General features: G+C 45.0%; 1 protein-coding gene across 2 annotated transcripts in view; it reads right to left on the reverse strand.

The window, feature by feature from the left end:
- ANO2 (anoctamin 2) overlaps positions 1-17856 on the reverse strand; it is a 157655-nt gene that overhangs the window by 32182 nt on the left and 107617 nt on the right. For both annotated transcript variants that reach the window (XM_083440732.1, XM_083440733.1), the window contains 2 exons: positions 3166-3240; positions 1396-1597 (listed from right to left, as the gene is read on the reverse strand). In XM_083440732.1, coding sequence (XP_083296858.1) covers positions 1396-1597; positions 3166-3240 — 277 coding nt within the window. The remainder of the gene's footprint in view (positions 1-1395; positions 1598-3165; positions 3241-17856) is intronic.

Below are 17856 nucleotides of genomic sequence, written 5' to 3' on the forward strand. Positions count from 1 at the left end.
GCAGTCAGAGTGCAAGTAGATGAATAGGTATCACTCTGGCGGGAAGGTAAATGGCATTTCCGTGCGCTGTTCTGGTTCACCAGAAGCAGCTTAGTCATGCTGGCCACATGACCCGGAAGCTGTACACCGGCTCCCTCGGCCAATAAAGCAAGATGTGCACCGCAACCCCAGAGTCGGTCACGACTGGACCTAATGGTCAGGGGTCCCTTTACCTAATTATGTGGCAGGCTCTTGAATGAGGCCAGAGACCATGTCTCAGTTACCTTGCAATGGTGCTGGGGTTTCCCCACAGCCTTGGGCTTGCTTTTGCACAACTTCCAAGATTCAGATTCAGCAAGCAGTGGAAGAATGAAGGAATGCAAAAAGTCAGGGAGTGGGCAATAGCCATTAGCAGTTAGCCATTGGATGGATAGGAAATTGTGTCAAAGCCTTATCACTTGTCTATTGGCAGTTTCCCTTCTGTGGATCTTCTGAATGGAAGTGGAACAAATCACAAAAGTGTGATACATTAACTAACTGTGTGAATCTGCCCTTGGCAGACAGGTGCTTGCAACTGTTTATATCTAGAACTCTTTTCTGAATTCTAGTCAATAAGGGTGCTTCTAGGTTGGTGGCTAATAACTGTTCTTTTGTAGTTAAAGGTAAAGGTAAAGGGACCCCTGACCATTAGGTCCAGTCGTGACCGACTCTGGGGTTGCGGAGCTCATCTTGCTTTATTGGCCGAGGGAGCTGGTGTACAGCTTCTGGGTCATGTGGCCAGCATGACTAAGCCGCTTCTGGCGAACCAGAGCAGTGCACGGAAACGCCGTTTACCTTCCTGCCGGAGTGGTACCTATTTATCTACTTGCACTTTGATGTGCTTTTGAACTGCTAGGTTGGCAGGAGCAGGGACCGAGCAATGGGAGCTCACCCCGTTGTGGGGATTCGAACCGCCAACCTTCTGATCAGCAAGTCCTAGGCTCTGTGGTTTAACCCACAGCGCCACCCGCGTCCCTCCTTTTGTAGTTACCGTAACTGGAAGCAAATTGTAACTGACTTGCTACATTATCTGGGATGTTGCACTCAGCTATGATCCTTCTATGTCCCTGCCCCTTCTTCTTCTTTAGTCAATAACTGAATAATTGAACCACCAACCTTCTGGTTAAAAGCCAGATGCACTAACCCATTGTGCCACATTACTGATACTATTGTTGAGGAATCCCTTATAAGCTTCTGGGGAATTTCAGCATTTTGCAAAATATAGTACAGTATAAAACTCCTGCTCTAGATTGAAGGAGGTTTGAATATTATAGAATGAATGAATGAAAAGTCCTTCTTTGTGGGACAAAAACAGTTACTGTACATTATTGGCAAGAAGCAGAACATATGCACTTATGAAGGGTGAAAAAGCATTACCCATTTCTGTCAACCATTTGGCAACCATTCCATAAATCTCATCTAGGATAAGTATCACAACCAGGTTAATGATGACAGCCGTTGCTGTCACCGTCACTCGGACGTTAGACTTGGTTGACTCGTTGGGACTCATGGATAGTGCTGCCGCTGTAGTTATCCGGTACACAATCACACCAAAGACCAAGGAAAACGTCAGTGAAATCTGAAAAGAGACATACAGGTATTCATAGAAATGGATACATTCATGCATTTTTGCATGTAAATCTACTTGCCGCAGTTAATGAGCTTGAGTGGCATTAGAGAGCCCACGTATTAAGCAGCTTCCTCTTTGAAAGGAAATGCTCTGCACATGGCTGGCCAATGGGTTTTCTCCACTGACCTTTTAGGTTTGGATTAAATAGTACTGGTCCGGGGCTGTCCCTGCTTATGCCACCACAGCATCATCCAGTTTGCTGATCTCAATTCTGAACTACATGGGCATAGGAGCACCACTAATTCTAGGATATTCAGTCCTGGCTAGAACTACCAAGCCTCAATTTTGCATGTGCATCTAAATGTGCCCCTAGAACACATGAAGAAATGTGGCTGCTTATCCTGTTGAGGGCATGCTGTCCTTCAAGGACTCTTTTGGTGACCCACACGCTAGGGTCTTCTGGTGAGTCCATGATTGACAGTCTATGCCTTTGCTCAGAGAACTATTATTCTCCTTGTTGGATCTGTAAAGGATGACTGCTATTAGCATCTTTAAAGGTAAAGGGACCCCTGACCTTTAGGTCCAGTCGCAGATTACTCTGGGGTTGCGGTGCTCATCTCGCTTTATTGGCCAAGGGAGCCGGCGTACAGCTTCCAGGTCATGTGGCCAGCATGACTAAGCCGCTTCTGGTGAACCAGAGCAGCGCATGGAAACACCATTGACCTTCCCGCCAGAGTGGTACCTATTTATCTACTTGCACTTGACGTGCTTTCGAACTGCTAGGTGGGCAGGAGCAGGGACCGAGCAACGGGAGCTCACCCCGTAGTGGGGATTTGAACTGCCAACCTTCTGATTGCCAATCAGAAGCTGACTCTTACTCCAACACTGGCAAGGGAACATCATCTTCGACTGCACTAGTTGACTGACACAGACCAGCCACATGCCACTCTGCCTGGCACCTCCTTGGCACCTGCTCAAATGCTGCAATGCAACACTTGTGGCACCAGTGCACAGGACATGAGTAAAGCAACACATGTATATGTGCAATATCTGCTGGAGTTTGTGGCCTGGACTGTCTCTCTCTCTGCCTGGTAGCTCAGTTAGGGTCTTTCCCAGTGATGCTTTTTGTGATGCATTGGGAGAAGGTGACTAGATAAGACAACCAGGCAGTCCAGGGAGCAAAAAGCAAGTATTGTCAGTGCCTGGGTAGCAGCTCAGGAAGATGGTTATTGGGGAGTGGCTCAGGCAAAGAGCAAGAACAATGTCACTACTGTGCTCCAACATCCACGGTCTGAGATGTTCTGGGTGGGGCAGCCATGATCTGGCAAAGGAGCTGGTAAGCGAACGAATCCTGCATCAAGCACTGAATCTGGACTTTGTGGTGCAATTGACGTTTTAAACTTTTGCAATTCTTAGTCCATCACCAATTCAGTCTAAAAGAAGGATACACTGAGGGAAAACAGCAAAGGTAATGCATATGTTAGAGAATATTGATTCAGTCTGAAGATCCATGCAGTCAGGGCAAATTTAATATAGGCCACTGTTAAAAAAGCAAGGGAAAAAAAATGCAAAATTACCATAAATAAGATAGATGCCAAGTTCACTAGATAGCCAGGGGTACGGTCTTTCCAGGTCAGTTTTTCCTTCTCATCCTAGTACAAGCCATAATAGGGAAGACATCAGTTATGATACTAAGTAAATAAATAAGGTGAAAAGTTAAGCGCAATTTGGAATCAGTGTGATGAAATACAGTGCAATCATAAACAGTTTATTCAGAAGTCCCATTGGGTGTTATTCAACTCAGTTTGAAATACCTTAATCAAGTTTCTTAATTTCAATGGGTTTACTCTGAGTAAAACTTAGTTCACTATCACTGATGGGTTCCAGTAGATCTTAGTCCCTAATAAGTGTGTAAATGATTTCTGCCTTGGTTGTTACTATGCCCCCCTTCCTTGCCTTCAATTAGATTTTATTTGTTACTCTGGGTTTCTCTTAGTTTTTTGTTTTCCCACTCTTAAATTCAGTCCTTCACATCTCCACACCATTTTTGTGATTTTTAAAAGTGCGCGTGAAAATTTATCAGTGTTTCATTGCGATATTTGGAGGAGTGCAAATTTTGGTGCTCTCATTCCCATATTGTTTTGGGGAGTGCAAATTGGGTGGATTCATACATTATAATGCAAACTGAACCAAATTTCTTGTTCATCCCAAATTTTATCCAATATATGAAGACACATTACTCTCATACGATCTATAATTGAAAAAGCAGACTGAATTTTTACTGTAGACATTTCTTCCCTATGGTCCCCCCCCCCTCAATTTTTTAAATTAGAAATTAAGACCTACTATTTGTCTTATTTCATTGAGGCTTACTCATCCTGTCAGCAAGCAAATCTATTATGGTCTACCTTCTACACATTATATCACTAACACGCCTTTCATGTCATGTAGCAGCATCAGTAAATAAAGTTGCCCTTGTGACCAGAAAAATATGTCCCTCCAATTCCCACACCACACAAAGAAACACACATATTCACAGCTGCTTATATTATTTTCCTAAATATGGCTATGCCATGACTTCTGAAACAGAAGAGTAGCTGTTAAGTCAGGGGTGGCCAACTCCCAAGAGACTGCAATCTACTCACAGAGTTAAAAACTGGCAGTGATTGGCCCCCTTTTGGGGGGTTCAGGTCAAAGTTGTTGTTGATCTTTTTTTAGGGGACCCAAACTTGTTGAGCTTCATTGGGGGGAGCCAGTGATCTACCAGTAATCTAAGAAAGACGTCCAGTGATCTACCGGTAGATCACGATCTACCTGTTGGACAGGCCTGATCTAAGTCATGTGGCTGGCTGAATCGAAGACTTTTTCCACCAAAAGGGTGCACCTATTTCTTAAAAACACATCTGCTTTTGCAAATCCCAATCTCTCCCTGCCCCCCCCCAAAAAAACCATCAGCAGAAGCGGCCAAAGAATAGCTACAGGTATTCATTTTTATAATGCAACTATGGTCAGAAGGGGACACGGGTGGCGCTGTGGGTTAAACCACTGAGCCTAGGACTTGTCGATCAGAAGGTCGGTGGTTCGAATCCCCATGACGGGGTGAGCTCCCATTGCTTGGTCCCTGCTCCTGCCAACCTAGCAGTTCGAAAGCACGTCAAAGTGCAAGTAGATAAATAGGTACCGCTCCGGCGGGAAGGTAAACGGCGTTTCCGTGCGCTGCTCTGGTTCGCCAGAAGTGGCTTAGTCATGCTGGCCACATGACCCGGAAGCTGTACACCGGCTCCCTCGGCCAATAAAGCGTCGCAACCCCAGAGTCAGTCATGACTGGACTTAATGGTCAGGGGTCCCTTTACCTTTACTTTTATGGTCAGAAGACAAACTAAGGCGTTATCACCCTCTGGAAATCTTGTATGTGTCATGATGACTCAGGACTGCTTGCATATAAGAAAACTGGATGAGGACAAAACTCAGCTGCTCTGATTCTTCCTCTCCCGACCTCCCCTCCACCTTATTTTGAGGGGGGTGGGAAGCGTGTGGATGCAAGGCCTATGTACATATGAATGTATGAATAGTACAGAAAGTCGAAGAAGCACTGAATGCATAAAGATGTCTTGGAAAAAGTTAGGCCACTGATTCAGCTGGGCCAATGATGCTTATACCATCTGTCAGTGGCTCAGGAAAACGCCCTTCCTAGCTCTGGCGACTTAAGTTTCCTTCTTTGTGATTTGGGTTGTTCATTTTAACACAAGCTTTGTAGATATAACACAGCCTTCTATATAGAAATTTCAAGCTACATATCCTAAATATCCAGACCTACCCAGGAAAAAGTTACACTGAACTCAGTGAGTCCAATATATGATTGAACTGCTGGCTGTTTTTTTACACCATTTTTTAAAATAGTTTTTAAATCCCAAGAAAACAGATGTCTTAAAGAGAATATACAAGGGACTGACTCAGGAACTTTATGTTCCCTGCCACTTCCCATATTGCTAGAATATTCACTGTAGAATGGCTGCTATTGAGCATTACTCTGGCTACTGGAACTCCAGAGGTTTTATATGAGAAATCATGTGCCATTGTAACAACATTTAATTTTCTTTTTAACTGATTGTTTAACAAAGCCACAACTGATTCATTTTAACTTATCTACTTCTTATATTTAAGCAAGCAAGCCAACCAAACACAATTACTTAAAGTTGACTGAAACTAAGAGGATATATTTCAAATTAATTAAACGGTCCAACCAAGCAAAGCTAAGTAAGCTTTGGTTGGTACGTTGCAAAGCCCATAAAAACAGATTAACTTTTGAACTTCATTTGAAAAGTTCAATTTTGTTTCTGTGGGGTTTTTCTGTGTCACAAAATCAATAAAATATCACCCTCCCTACATATTTTACTTATGAAAGGAGCATTTTTACTAGGTTAATTATTGGAACAATAAACAGATACCAAAGAGACAGAGCAATTTTTAAGACTATAATTTCATTTTAATTACTCCAGTACCATAGCAGTATTTGAACTGGATAGTCATTAAAGTTACTAACATACAGCTTTAAGATTAATGTCATGTGCCTACATCTGCTCTTCCACAAACTGTCAAATAAAATCACAATTATTCTGCTGCCTTCACGATGCTTTTCCTGCTAAAATTAAAAAAAATTAAAATGCCTTGCTAAACAGGTTCCACCTGTCCAAGCTTTTACATCTCTTGACAGAAAGTATTTTATCACAAATCTATTGCAAAAATTACCCATTCAACCAACATTATTTGCTATAATAAAATCAACTTTGGCCTAATGGAAATAAGCCAGTTGGCAAATTTACTTCGCAATTTGTATTGCTCAAATTACAATGCTATGCTGAAGTCTCTTAGCAGCACTTAATGGTCCTTTCGCCTGCCTCTAGGTTACAGATATTTTCCTCAGTAGTATTGGAGGAACCTAACAGGGGAAAAGTGTTGAAACAGTAAAGGTACCCCTGCCCGTACGGGCCAGTCTTGACAGACTCTAGGGTTGTGCGCCCATCTCACTCAAAGAGGCCAAGGGCCAGCGCTGTCCGAAGACACTTCCGGGTCACGTGGCCAGCGTGACATCGCTGCTCTGGCGAGCCAGAGCCGCACATGGAAATGCTGTTTACCTTCCCGCTAGTAAGCGGTCCCTATTTATCTACTTGCACCCGGGGGTGCTTTCGAACTGCTAGGTTGGCAGGCGCTGGGACCGAACAGCGGGAGCGCACCCCGCCGCGGGGATTCGAACCGCCGACCTCTTGATCGGCAAGCCCTAGGCACTGAGGCTTTAACCCACAGCGCCACCCGCGTCCCACAGAGAATAATTCACTGTCTTGCCAAATCCTTCCTTCCCTATCCAACACACAATACTCCTACATGAGATACACACTTTTCCTGCTCTTTCGACACATAATGGCATTCACTGATTTTACCCAGCAGACCACTGAATTGGTTGCAACTGGCCAGATGTTGGCCTCAGCTACATTAGTAAAGAAAAGCCATTTTGTATGCATAATAATAATAATAATTTATACCCCGCCCATCTGTCTGGGTCCCCCCAGCCACTCTGGGCAGCTTCCAACAAAACACTAAAATACAATAACCTATTAAATATTAAAAGCTTCCCTAAACAGGGCTGCCTTTAGATGTCTTCTAAAAGTTTGGTAATTATTTTTCTCTTTGACAACTGGTGGGAGGGTGTTCCACAGGGCAGGTGCCACTACCGAGAAGGCCCTCCGCCTGGTTCCCTGTAACTTGGCTTCTCACAGCAAGGTAACTGCCAGAAGGCCCTCGGCGCTGGACCTCAGTGTCCGGGCAGAACGATGGAGGTGGAGACGCCCCTTCAGGTATACTGGACCTGCATTATAAAACACTGCGGCAGCATATGGTTCTTTCCCCAACTTCATTTCCCTTTATGAAGTTTACCACACTTTTAACTGAAATACTTCTTTCATGTGTCTAGATCCAGCCATTATATAGGATATGATACTGCAGTCCTGAGAAACTCGGGAGGATAATTCCCACAGTGAGGAACAACATTCTTTCAACACCACCTTCCAAAACCTTCTCCTGGAATCACCGCAGTTAACGACTGTGGGACTCTGGCTGGCAGGCTCAACTCCGAGAATGTAACTCAGCCACAAAAAAGTTATTGACAGTGATTAAAAGTGACAAGCGAGAGGAGGATGCTCAGGCCTTCCCACATTCACTGCCTTCTCCTTCTCTCCAGAGGCCTCGCGTCCTGGGCTGCCCTTCATATGTCTGATACTTTCCCTGTAACTCCACTGAGTGTATTTTTCTTTCTACAGGATCTACAACATGATATAATTATCAGTTTAGTTGACATGCTAACACTCCTTATATTAACTCCTATACAATGTGCAACTATTAACGTCCCTTAAAAATACAGTGGTGCCTCGCAAGACGAAAAGAATCCGTTTCGCGAGTCTCTTCGTCTTGTGGTTTTTTTCGTCTTGCGAAGCAAGCCCATTAGCGGATTAGCGCTTTTAGCGGTTTAGCGGCTATTAAAGGCTTAAGGGATTAGCGGATTAGCTGCTAAAAGGCTATTAGCGGCTATTAAAGGTTTAAGGGATTAGCAGATTAGCTGCTAAAAGGCTATTAGCGGCTTAGATCAGCTGATAAGCGGCTTAGATCAGCTGTTAAGCGGCTTAGCGATCAGCTGTTAAGCGGCTTAGCGAACAGCTGTTAAGCGGCTTAGGGGCTTGGGAAAAAGGGGGGGGGAGGGAAAAAAAACCCCAGGAATCGCAAGACATTTTCGTCTTGCGAAGCATGCCCATAGCAAATTCGTTTTGCGAAGCACCTCCAAAACGGAAAACCCTTTCGTCTAGCGGGTTTTCCGTCTTGCGAGGCATTCGTCTTGCGGGGCACCACTGTAGATGAACTATGAAATATTATTAAAAAGGAGTAACAGCAAGGATCATGGACTAAAGATACAGTTGGCTCAGATTCTAATCAAGGAGATCTGACGAGAATAAGACTTCAAATGCTATCTGGGCACCCCCTTTGGGAGCACTGAGTTTTTGTTCCTCTTTACAGCAAAGTAAGAATTGGGGCCCTACTAGCATTTACACCAAATGTCACCAAAATACAAATTTTCACGGCGAATGTAGAACATTATGTTTGGGGCAGAAGGAATCTGAGGTATTTGAGAGTCCAGCAACATATATCGGATGGGAGGGGCAGTTTGCACATCCTGAACGGTGATTCATGGAGGACCTGAATGGAGACCATTAGGCAAGCTGTTTTGTGTGTGCATCTCATCATCACCAGAGCCCTGGGGGACGAGGTCCAAGGTTACTGAATAAGTTCCACTAAGTGTGCAATGGCTGCAAAACCTGGGACCAAAGTTGCCAATTATTTCCCCCTAAACTTAATTTTGTTGTGCTCACTGGAAGGACAGATCCTGAAGCTGAGGCTCCAGTACTTTGGCCACCTCATGAGAAGAGAAGACTCCCTGGAAAAGACCCTGATGTTGGGAAAGATGGAGGGCACAAGGAGAAGGGGACGACAGAGGACGAGATGGTTGGGCGGTGTTCTCGAAGCTACAAACATGAGTCTGACCAAACTGCGGGAGGCAGTGGAAGACAGAAGTGCCTGGCGTGCTCTGGTCCAGGGGGTCACGAAGAGTTGGACACGACTAAACAACAACAAAACTTCATTTTGAGGGAATTAGAAATAATTTAAATTTAAAAAATATCCAGGGAAGACCTGCATATCTCTCCATGAGCACAGACACCCTCACCCCAAGTCTGATCCTATGACTGATGTGGATCTCAGACATAGAGTGTTACCCACATTATTATTCCCTTTTCTATATTAATTTTGCTATTAGAAAAACAAGTCTGCACAGCACAAATCACTTACTTTGGTACATGCAATCTAACAGAACTCAATGGTGCTAATGGAACAACCTCTTAAACTTAAAAGCATCGATGTGGCTACAAAATGGAATCATCCTAATACCGTTTCATTTGTGCCCAAGCAAGGACGACCAAATTAGCAACAGATTAGGCATCTGGAAACTTTTAACAAAATGTGCATCATTATTAGGAAAAGATTTGTTTTCCTTCTGCTGGGCATCATTCCTTAATGTTTTGTTCACCACAAATGAGCTTGATCAGATAGGAGAAAACTAAACAAATAACAAGTTACTTGTTTGTGCAAGGAAACAAGTTTGTTTTACATTTTTAAAAGGTGAGATTCAGAATGGCATTAACTTCAGGGTATGACAGTAGCGACAAAACCAGCTGAATTTGGCAATCTGCTTTACTAAGGGCAGGAAATGTTCTGTTCCTGATGGATAAAGTTCAAGCCAGGCAGAACCTACTTGACCCCATGGCTTTTCTGCTTTCCCAATGAGTACCTAATACTAGATTCTCAATATTTGATGTAGAAAACTTCGTGGCAACACATTACATGCACACACACACAGAGTTTTCAAGATGTGCAAATGTGCTCAATGAGAAAGTTCACACTGTCCTGAAGTGATATAAAGTGACAAGCATACTTCTAAAGCCCAAACCTATGTATATTGTGTCTCAACATGCTTGCGCTATGCAAAGTTAGGATACGGCATCACCCTGGGACCTGCAATGTGTGGCAGAGGACTCTGGTGAGTATGAAGCTCAGGCTTCTTCTGTGGGGAGAACCATCCCTATGCCATTTGGGACTCTCCCAACCAGATGACACAGCCTTACCGAAGAACATGACCCCCCGATCTACCAGCCTTGTGGAAGTCAAAGACTGCAGAACGAGGGTCAGGTAACAACCTTGACAGTTCCTCTAGGCAGGCAGAGCTGACCACACTACATAAGAGCTTCAGCTCCTTGCTGGGGCAACAACTTCATCCAGCTAAACAAGGGTGTTGCTTTTGCGTGTGTAGGTCCCCAGGCCACCCCTCAAATAACTTCACGTAATTTTAGTTCAAATAACATAACACGTAATTTTAGTTTTGGTTTTTGAGCACTATTTTGGCCACAACTTTATTAAAATACAAAATCAGTGAGTGGTTGTTTAGACATTGGTTATGACTATCTGTCCCCCCGCCTGGGACAGAACTGACATCCCGAGGTCCGATCGGTAGCCAGTAGAAGGGAAAGTCAAACTTGGGGGTCATTTGAGCTAAGCGTCGGACCCACGCCGCTCACCCCAGCAGCTCCCCGAAAGCTTGCCGGCCCTGGTCCCATGACAGGGATTCCCATGACAGGGATTGGGCGGCCCTGGTCCCATGACAGGGATTGGACGAAATTGTGGCAAGCCCCAGGATTCCTTTAACGGAATTCCCTTCAGCGCAATAGGAGGGGCAGGCACCGCCTGTTCAGACCCCTCCACCACCAGCATATTATAACCAATGCCTAACCGCAACCTTACAAGTTGTGACGAATTGCTGAGCAGTAGGCAAAAACCAAATGGCACAGCCAATCACCAAATGGCAAAATTCCTACTAGGCCCCTGCACCAAGGCAGACGACCCCATGACAGGCAAAGCAAGGTCAACCAGAAAAGAGGGCGGGCGGGCGGGTGATCCGATGCACTCTGCAAAGAGAAAGAGAAACCAGAGTGCACCAATATTTAAAGACTATGGTCCCACCCACCCATTTGCAACATAAAATTTGCCCCAGCAACCCGGTTATCCAATCACAATGCCAGGCAACAACTGTTAACCTGCCTGGCAACAAGAGGCCTGGCCCGGTGGCCCACACCACAACACGTGCTCTAATTTATTGGAGAACACGCTTTCTCTGCCCTCTGTGCAAGACAACCTCTGATTGCATCTTGTTTGCTATGGTTTGATTTTGTTGACTGGACTTGATTTGCTTCACCTGTCTCTGATCTTACTTCTCCGGATGCTACCTGCTTCAGGTATGGGCCTCAGGCATGGGTAGGCAAACTAAGGCCCAGGGGCCGGATCCAGCCCAATCGCCTTCTCAATCCGGCACATGGATGGTCTGGGAATCAGCGTGTTTCTACATGAGTAGAATGTGTCCTTTTATTTAAAATGCATCTCTGGGTAATTTGTGGTGTTTTTAAAGGTAAAGGTACCCCTGCCCGTACGGGCCAGTCGTGTCCGACTCTAGGGTTGTGCGCCCATCTCACTTAAGAGGCCGGGGGCCAGCGCTGTCCGCAGACACTTCCGGGTCACATGGCCAGCGTGACGAAACTGTTCTGGCGAGCCAGCACCAGCGCAGCACACGGAAACGCCGTTTACCTTCCTGCTATAAAGCGGTACCTATTTATCTACTTGCACTTAGGGGTGCTTTCGAACTGCTAGGTGGGCAGGAGCTGGGACTGAAAGATGGGAGCTCACCCCGCCGTGGGGATTCGAACCGCCGACCATGCGATCAGCAAACCCTAGGCGCTGAGGTTTTACCCACAGCGCCACACCTGCCTGGTGTTTTTACATGAGTAGAATGTGTGCTTTTATTTAAAATACATCTCTGGGTTATTTGTGGGGCATAGGAATTCGTTCATTTCCCCCCCAAAAAAATATAGTCCGTCCCCCAACAAGGTCTGAGGGACAGTGGACCGGCTCCCTGCTGAAAAAGTTTGCTGACCCCTGGTCTCAGGCACTCATAGAAGAGGACAGGTTGAGGTATACCAACAGTCAGGCAGGCTAGCACATTTCAGAACGGCTTGCTGTCAGCGAGGTGAAATATTGCCTTATGCACACACTGTTTGGGAAATTTTAGAACTCCTCAATCTGCATTGCTAATGGAGAAGATATCTAACTAATTGTTTTATCTATCATCAGTTCTCCTATTTGCAAACTCGGGTGTTGAGTGCTGACAGAATTGGAGCCAAATGCATTCCACAGCGAAGTCTGACTTGGGAGCCCTTCCTCCAATTAGTGGTTGATGTTTGTAATTACTCTGGGGTGAGAGAGAAGCACTATATGCATGTTGCTATTATTACAAGGAGATGCCAGCCAGGTCCCACACATAGCAGCTCATATTGGGGCAACAGAAACAGGTTTCTTGCTGCCCTCAGCAGCCCAGCTGACACTCACCAGACCCAATTTTTAAACTGCTGGCAATGAAGGTAGCTGGATTTTCACATCCTTGCCTCTCGCTCTCAGCTCCCATCTCCAATATGAGAAAGACAACAACACTGGCCTACCTTACAAATCTGGTGTAAAGATTACCAAGGTCAGGTATTTCAGAAAGCAGTCAACCAAATGGCACTCTCCCAGTGGGAAGGAAGCAAATTTCAGTCTTGTAGTTCTTGGTCGCAACTAGGGCCAGGGCCTTTTCAGCACTGGCCCCGATCTGGTGGAACGCTCTGTCACAAGAGACTGGGGGCCTGAGGGACTTGACATCTTTCCGCAGGGCCTGCAAGACAGAGCTGTTCTGCCTGGCCTTTGGTTTGGACTCAGTCTGACCCTTATGTTTCCCTCCCCTTATGGTTTTGATCCATAGGCTACTTTTAAAATGAGGCTGCATTTTAAATTGCATTTTAACCTGTATTTTAAATTGGTTTCTCCCCTCCCCCCCCATTATGATTTTACTGTAATTTTACTGGTGTTAGCCACCCCGAGCCCGGCTCTGGCCAGGGAGGGCGGGGTATAAATGAAATTTATTATAATTATAATAATTATAATAATAAATGAAACAGATTCTAAAACTTGCTCTGTGTTTTATATTATCTTGTTTTCATGCTGAATTTTGACAATGCAAGTAATACCACCTGCAAATGGAGAGAAGTATAAGGCAAGGCAGGAGATGTGGGAAAACATCCAAAACATGGGGAGTGGGGCAGTACGAGAAAAACTGGTATGAATATGAGATATGCATGTGTGTCGTGCTTCCTTGACAGGTTTAGCCCCAAAGCAGGCTGGCATGCTGGAACACATGTGAGTAGCATTGCCAACTCTTTTAAAAAGTGCTATTTGAACAGGGCTTGTGGTGGAACATTTGAAAAAAAAGGCTAAAGGGGGAGTGGAATAGTCCTGAAATGATTTTCTGGAAACCGTCTGGAAAGAAAGCAAAAGGGCAGTTTGGGCTTTTTTTCTGTTTAGGTGACAGTCCTGCCGGTGGCCAATTAAGCCAATTGCAGCCCATCGGTTTTGTATAGCAGGTGATCGGGAGCTTGATAAACACTCATGCTTCTGCTCTCTGTGAAAACCGAAGCAATAAAAAATAAATAAAGGAAAGGGGAAACATTTGGTAAACCATTCTCCATGGCTGACAGGCTGCAATTCAGCTTGGTGGCTCTGGATCACAAGTTACGCTGGCTGCCGCAAAGACACTGCCCAGTTTGCTAAGACACCAGTCACAGGCGGCATCCAAATTCTAAGGCAGGTTCTTTATTGCTTTTTTCTAATTTGCTCAGTACTTAATGAGTGAATGCAGCATAAAATAGACTGCAGGACCAGCTTTTGTGCCATGTCAAAGCACACCTTCTGTTGGGTAAAAAGCCAAACTTTCCTGAGCCTGCACAACTCAGGGCTTATCCACACTGCTTCCTCTTGTCCTGCTGTCCCGGAAAATCACTTTTTAGCACTCAATTGGAGCAAACAGCTATTCAGGTTTTCTCTGAATTGATGTTTGCTCCAATTTAGCATTGAAGAGTGCTAAGGAGCAGTGCAAAGGCGAAAAGCACTCTGACTCTCTAGTCACAGGCCAAGCCCTCCGTTTGGCTTGAATATCAAGCTCTGAGTTATTTGTTGTGGCGTTTGACTCCTAGGATGGGTCATAAAGAAAGGGTTAAAATAGGTGTGATGTGATTGGCAAGGGGGGAATAAAAGTTAGAGTGGGAGGTTTTGAAAGTCAGTTGAGTTGAGGGTTGAGGTTTGGGAGTTGAAGAAGGAAGAGGGAGGTTTAGGTGTGGGTTGGTAGAGTTGTATTGTGAGAGAGTGAGAGGAATTGTTAGGTGGAGTCAGATAGATAGTTGGAATAATCAGTTTGGAGTTGTTAGGAACCAAGATTAAGAAACTGTCAAGAAAAACTAACTGAAACCATAAGCTTGTTCCTGCATTTAAAAATAAACTTGATTATTTGTTTATGTTAATAACTGACTGGACTCCGTGTGTCCCCGTGAGAAGCGGGGTGGTGGCAGCGGAAAAAGCAATCGCAGTGGTGGCACAGGGTCAATAGACTGTCAAACGTCCGGGGGCCCTGTGTGTGATTGGCACACTTGTGTTCATTTAAATGCCTCTCTTCCCTTTTCCAACATGGTAAAGAGTTAAGCATAAGAAATAGCCAAGAGGGACAATTAACTGCTGAAGATTTTAAACACACTGCAATACTTTATCTGTGACTTGCCCTTCAAGAAAGGTGCTATGATGTCATACCCTGTCTATAGCAAAACCTCATCTGTGGTTATAGTTTGATAACACTTTCATTAATGAAAGGTGTGCCCCCTGCTTAATGCCTGACACAGGAAAAAAGTGTAACATCAGCAAAATGTTAATAGAGAAGGAAACATGGTTCTTCCAACCTCCCTATATACTTGCCCATCAATCTGCCTAATTGTTACCCTTTTCACCTTCTGAATTTCTGCTTCCTTCTCGTTTCTGCTGAATGTTGAAGCAGCTCTGCTGGAGGGATAAAGTTGCATTTCACTCTCAAAAGGCAACCAATCCCAAGTGCCTCTTCCTACCAATGCACCCACCTCCTCTGCACTGCCAGCTGGGAAGCTGGATAATATTCCTGGTTACGGGGGTCACCTTTGGTCCTGGAGGCCACAATTACTGGCCCTACACTAGCATTTGCTTTTGCTTTGTGCTTCTTCTGTTTGCAAGATTTCTCTGACAAGTTCGTAGACATGCAGAAAGGGTTCAAAAGTCTGCATCGCCACGTAATGTTAGATGGGCATTAGTGAGGCTGGCTCTTTCCCCCTGTCTCTCCCAGCAAAATTCTAGGTGTATTTGGAAGCACCTGCTTGGGTAAGACAAAGGAGATGGTGTTGGACTCAGTGGCGTAGCGTGGGTTGTCAGCACCCGGGGCAAGGCAAGTAATTTGCGCCCCCTAACCCAGGGCAAGGCAAGTAATTTGTGCCCCCCCCGCTGCACTGTCCCTCCCCCCAGATAGTCCCTCGCTCTCTCTCCGCACCGCACCGCACGCCTGGCACCCTCCCCTCCACAGTGGGCGGCTCGGATCGGATTCGCACAGCCAGCACTGCAGTGAGAGAGAGTGAGTGAGCCAGGTAGGGGCAGAGAGCTGCGAGTGCGAGCGCGCCCCCCCCAGATGTTGCGCCCGGTGCGGCCGGCCCCCCCTGCACCCACCACGCTACGCCACTGGTTGGACTTCTGGAGGAAGAGAGGAGAACCTGCCCCATTGTATATCGGGGGGAGGGTGCTCCTTTAAATTCCTGGGAGTTTACCTTAGTGAGGACTTCACTTGGGAAATCAACATAACTCAGGTGGTCAGAAAGGCCCAACAGAGACTCCATTTCCTCAGGGTCTTGCGAAAGAACAATGATAAACAACAATTGACGAACCCCTTTTGCCGGTCCACAATAGAAAGTGTCCTTTCATATTGTATCACAGTGTGGTATGCTGGCCTGACAGATAGAAAGTCTTTACAGAAGGTGGTGAATACAGCCCATGATATCATGGGCTGTCCCTTGAGTCTGCTAGATGACATCGCAAGGGATCGTTGCCTTAGGAGAGCGAGAAAAATTCTCAGGGATGGCTCACACCCCAGCCAGCACCTCTTCAATCTTCTACCCTCGGGCAGGAGATCTAGAAGTATAATCAGCATTACCAACAGGCTAAAAAATAGCTTCTATCCATGGGCTGTTAGGCTGTTGAATGGAAAATAACATAGCACAATTGACTTGCAAGGTGGTGCGTTGTTCGATAAGAGATTGAGTGTTTGGGTGGGTGGGGGGAGGCTCATTTAATTTCATTGTACACAAGTTGTACAATGACAATAAAGGTATTATTATTAAATGATTTTAGGAAAACTAGTTAAGTATCTTCAGGTAGGGATGCGGGTGGCGCTGTGGGTTAAACCACAGAGCCTAGGACTTGCCAATCAGAAGGTCGGCGGTTCGAATCCCCACGAGGGGGTGAGCTCTCGTTGCTCGGTCCCTGCTCCTGTCAACCTAGCAGTTCGAAAGCACGTCAAAGTGCAAGTAGATAAATAGGTACCACTCCGGTGGGAAGGTAAACGGCGTTTCTGGTGTTCGCCAGAAGTGGCTTAGTCATGCTGGCCACATGACCCGGAAGCTGTACGCCGGCTCCCTCGGCCAATAAAGCGAGATGAGCGCCGCAACCCCAAAGTCGGTCACGACTGGACCTAATGGTCAGGGTTCCCTTTACCTTTACCTTTTTATCTTCAGACAACCTATGCATTTAGCTGCAGGCTGGCATGCAGATACCAAGCAGGTGTAGCTTTGCCTGGCATGGAGATGAAGCGACCAGCTTCACCTGCTGAATGTTTTTACTTTTAAGGTGCTGTGGAGGCAGTGGAGCAGGGGCTGTAAAAAAAAACAAAAAACCATCCTAGACCAGGGAGAAGAGTCGGTGGAAGAAGATTGGAAAAAATTTAAAGTATATTTATTGAAATATTGCAAAATTAATGAATGTTAGTAGAATGCTGGAATGAAGTTATATGGTTTTAGCAGAAATGTTATAAAGAATTAAGCAAAAACTGATTGTTAATGGGCCAAAGTGGAAAACATAAAGTTAGATTGTGTTAAGATAAAGTATAGAACAAAAATCGAGAAAGATGGAAAGGATTTGCTGAAATAGTTAATTGAACTAGAATACAAAAAAGGGAGGTCGATGAAACAAGTAAATGAAAGGTAAAGATATGGAAATATGGGATGTGTTTTTAAATGTTTTTGTTTTTCTAGCTATTTTGATGTACTGTTTTTTTGTTTTTTTGTTTTTGATGTATTGTCTGTTAATTTTTTTATTGTTTCTTTTTTCCTTTTTTCTCTGAAACTATTAAACTTCTAATAAATATTATTTTTTTAAAAAAAAAAACACCAAGGTGGTAATCCTAAGCATCAGAGAGTCCCTTGAGATGCTGCCGCTCATCTCTCCCCTGAGATATTGATTTGGCAGTGGTGGGTCAATACCTCACAAAGTGTTTTCACCATGCACAGTGTGGTGGATGCTGAAGGATTAATTTTGCAAAGAACATTTCAGTCTCCTCTCATGGCAATACTAGTGTTCCCTGACACACAGATTGGGTATCACTGAAGTAGCAATCATTAGTTTTCTTGATTTAGTCCAATGCTTTTAGGAAAAAGAAAATTGCCAGATAGCACTGTAACACAAAAACAGCACTCCAG

The sequence above is a fragment of the Podarcis tiliguerta genome (genome assembly GCF_965153285.1).
Source record: "Podarcis tiliguerta genome assembly, chromosome: 5".
Lineage (NCBI taxonomy): Eukaryota > Metazoa > Chordata > Lepidosauria > Squamata > Lacertidae > Podarcis > Podarcis tiliguerta.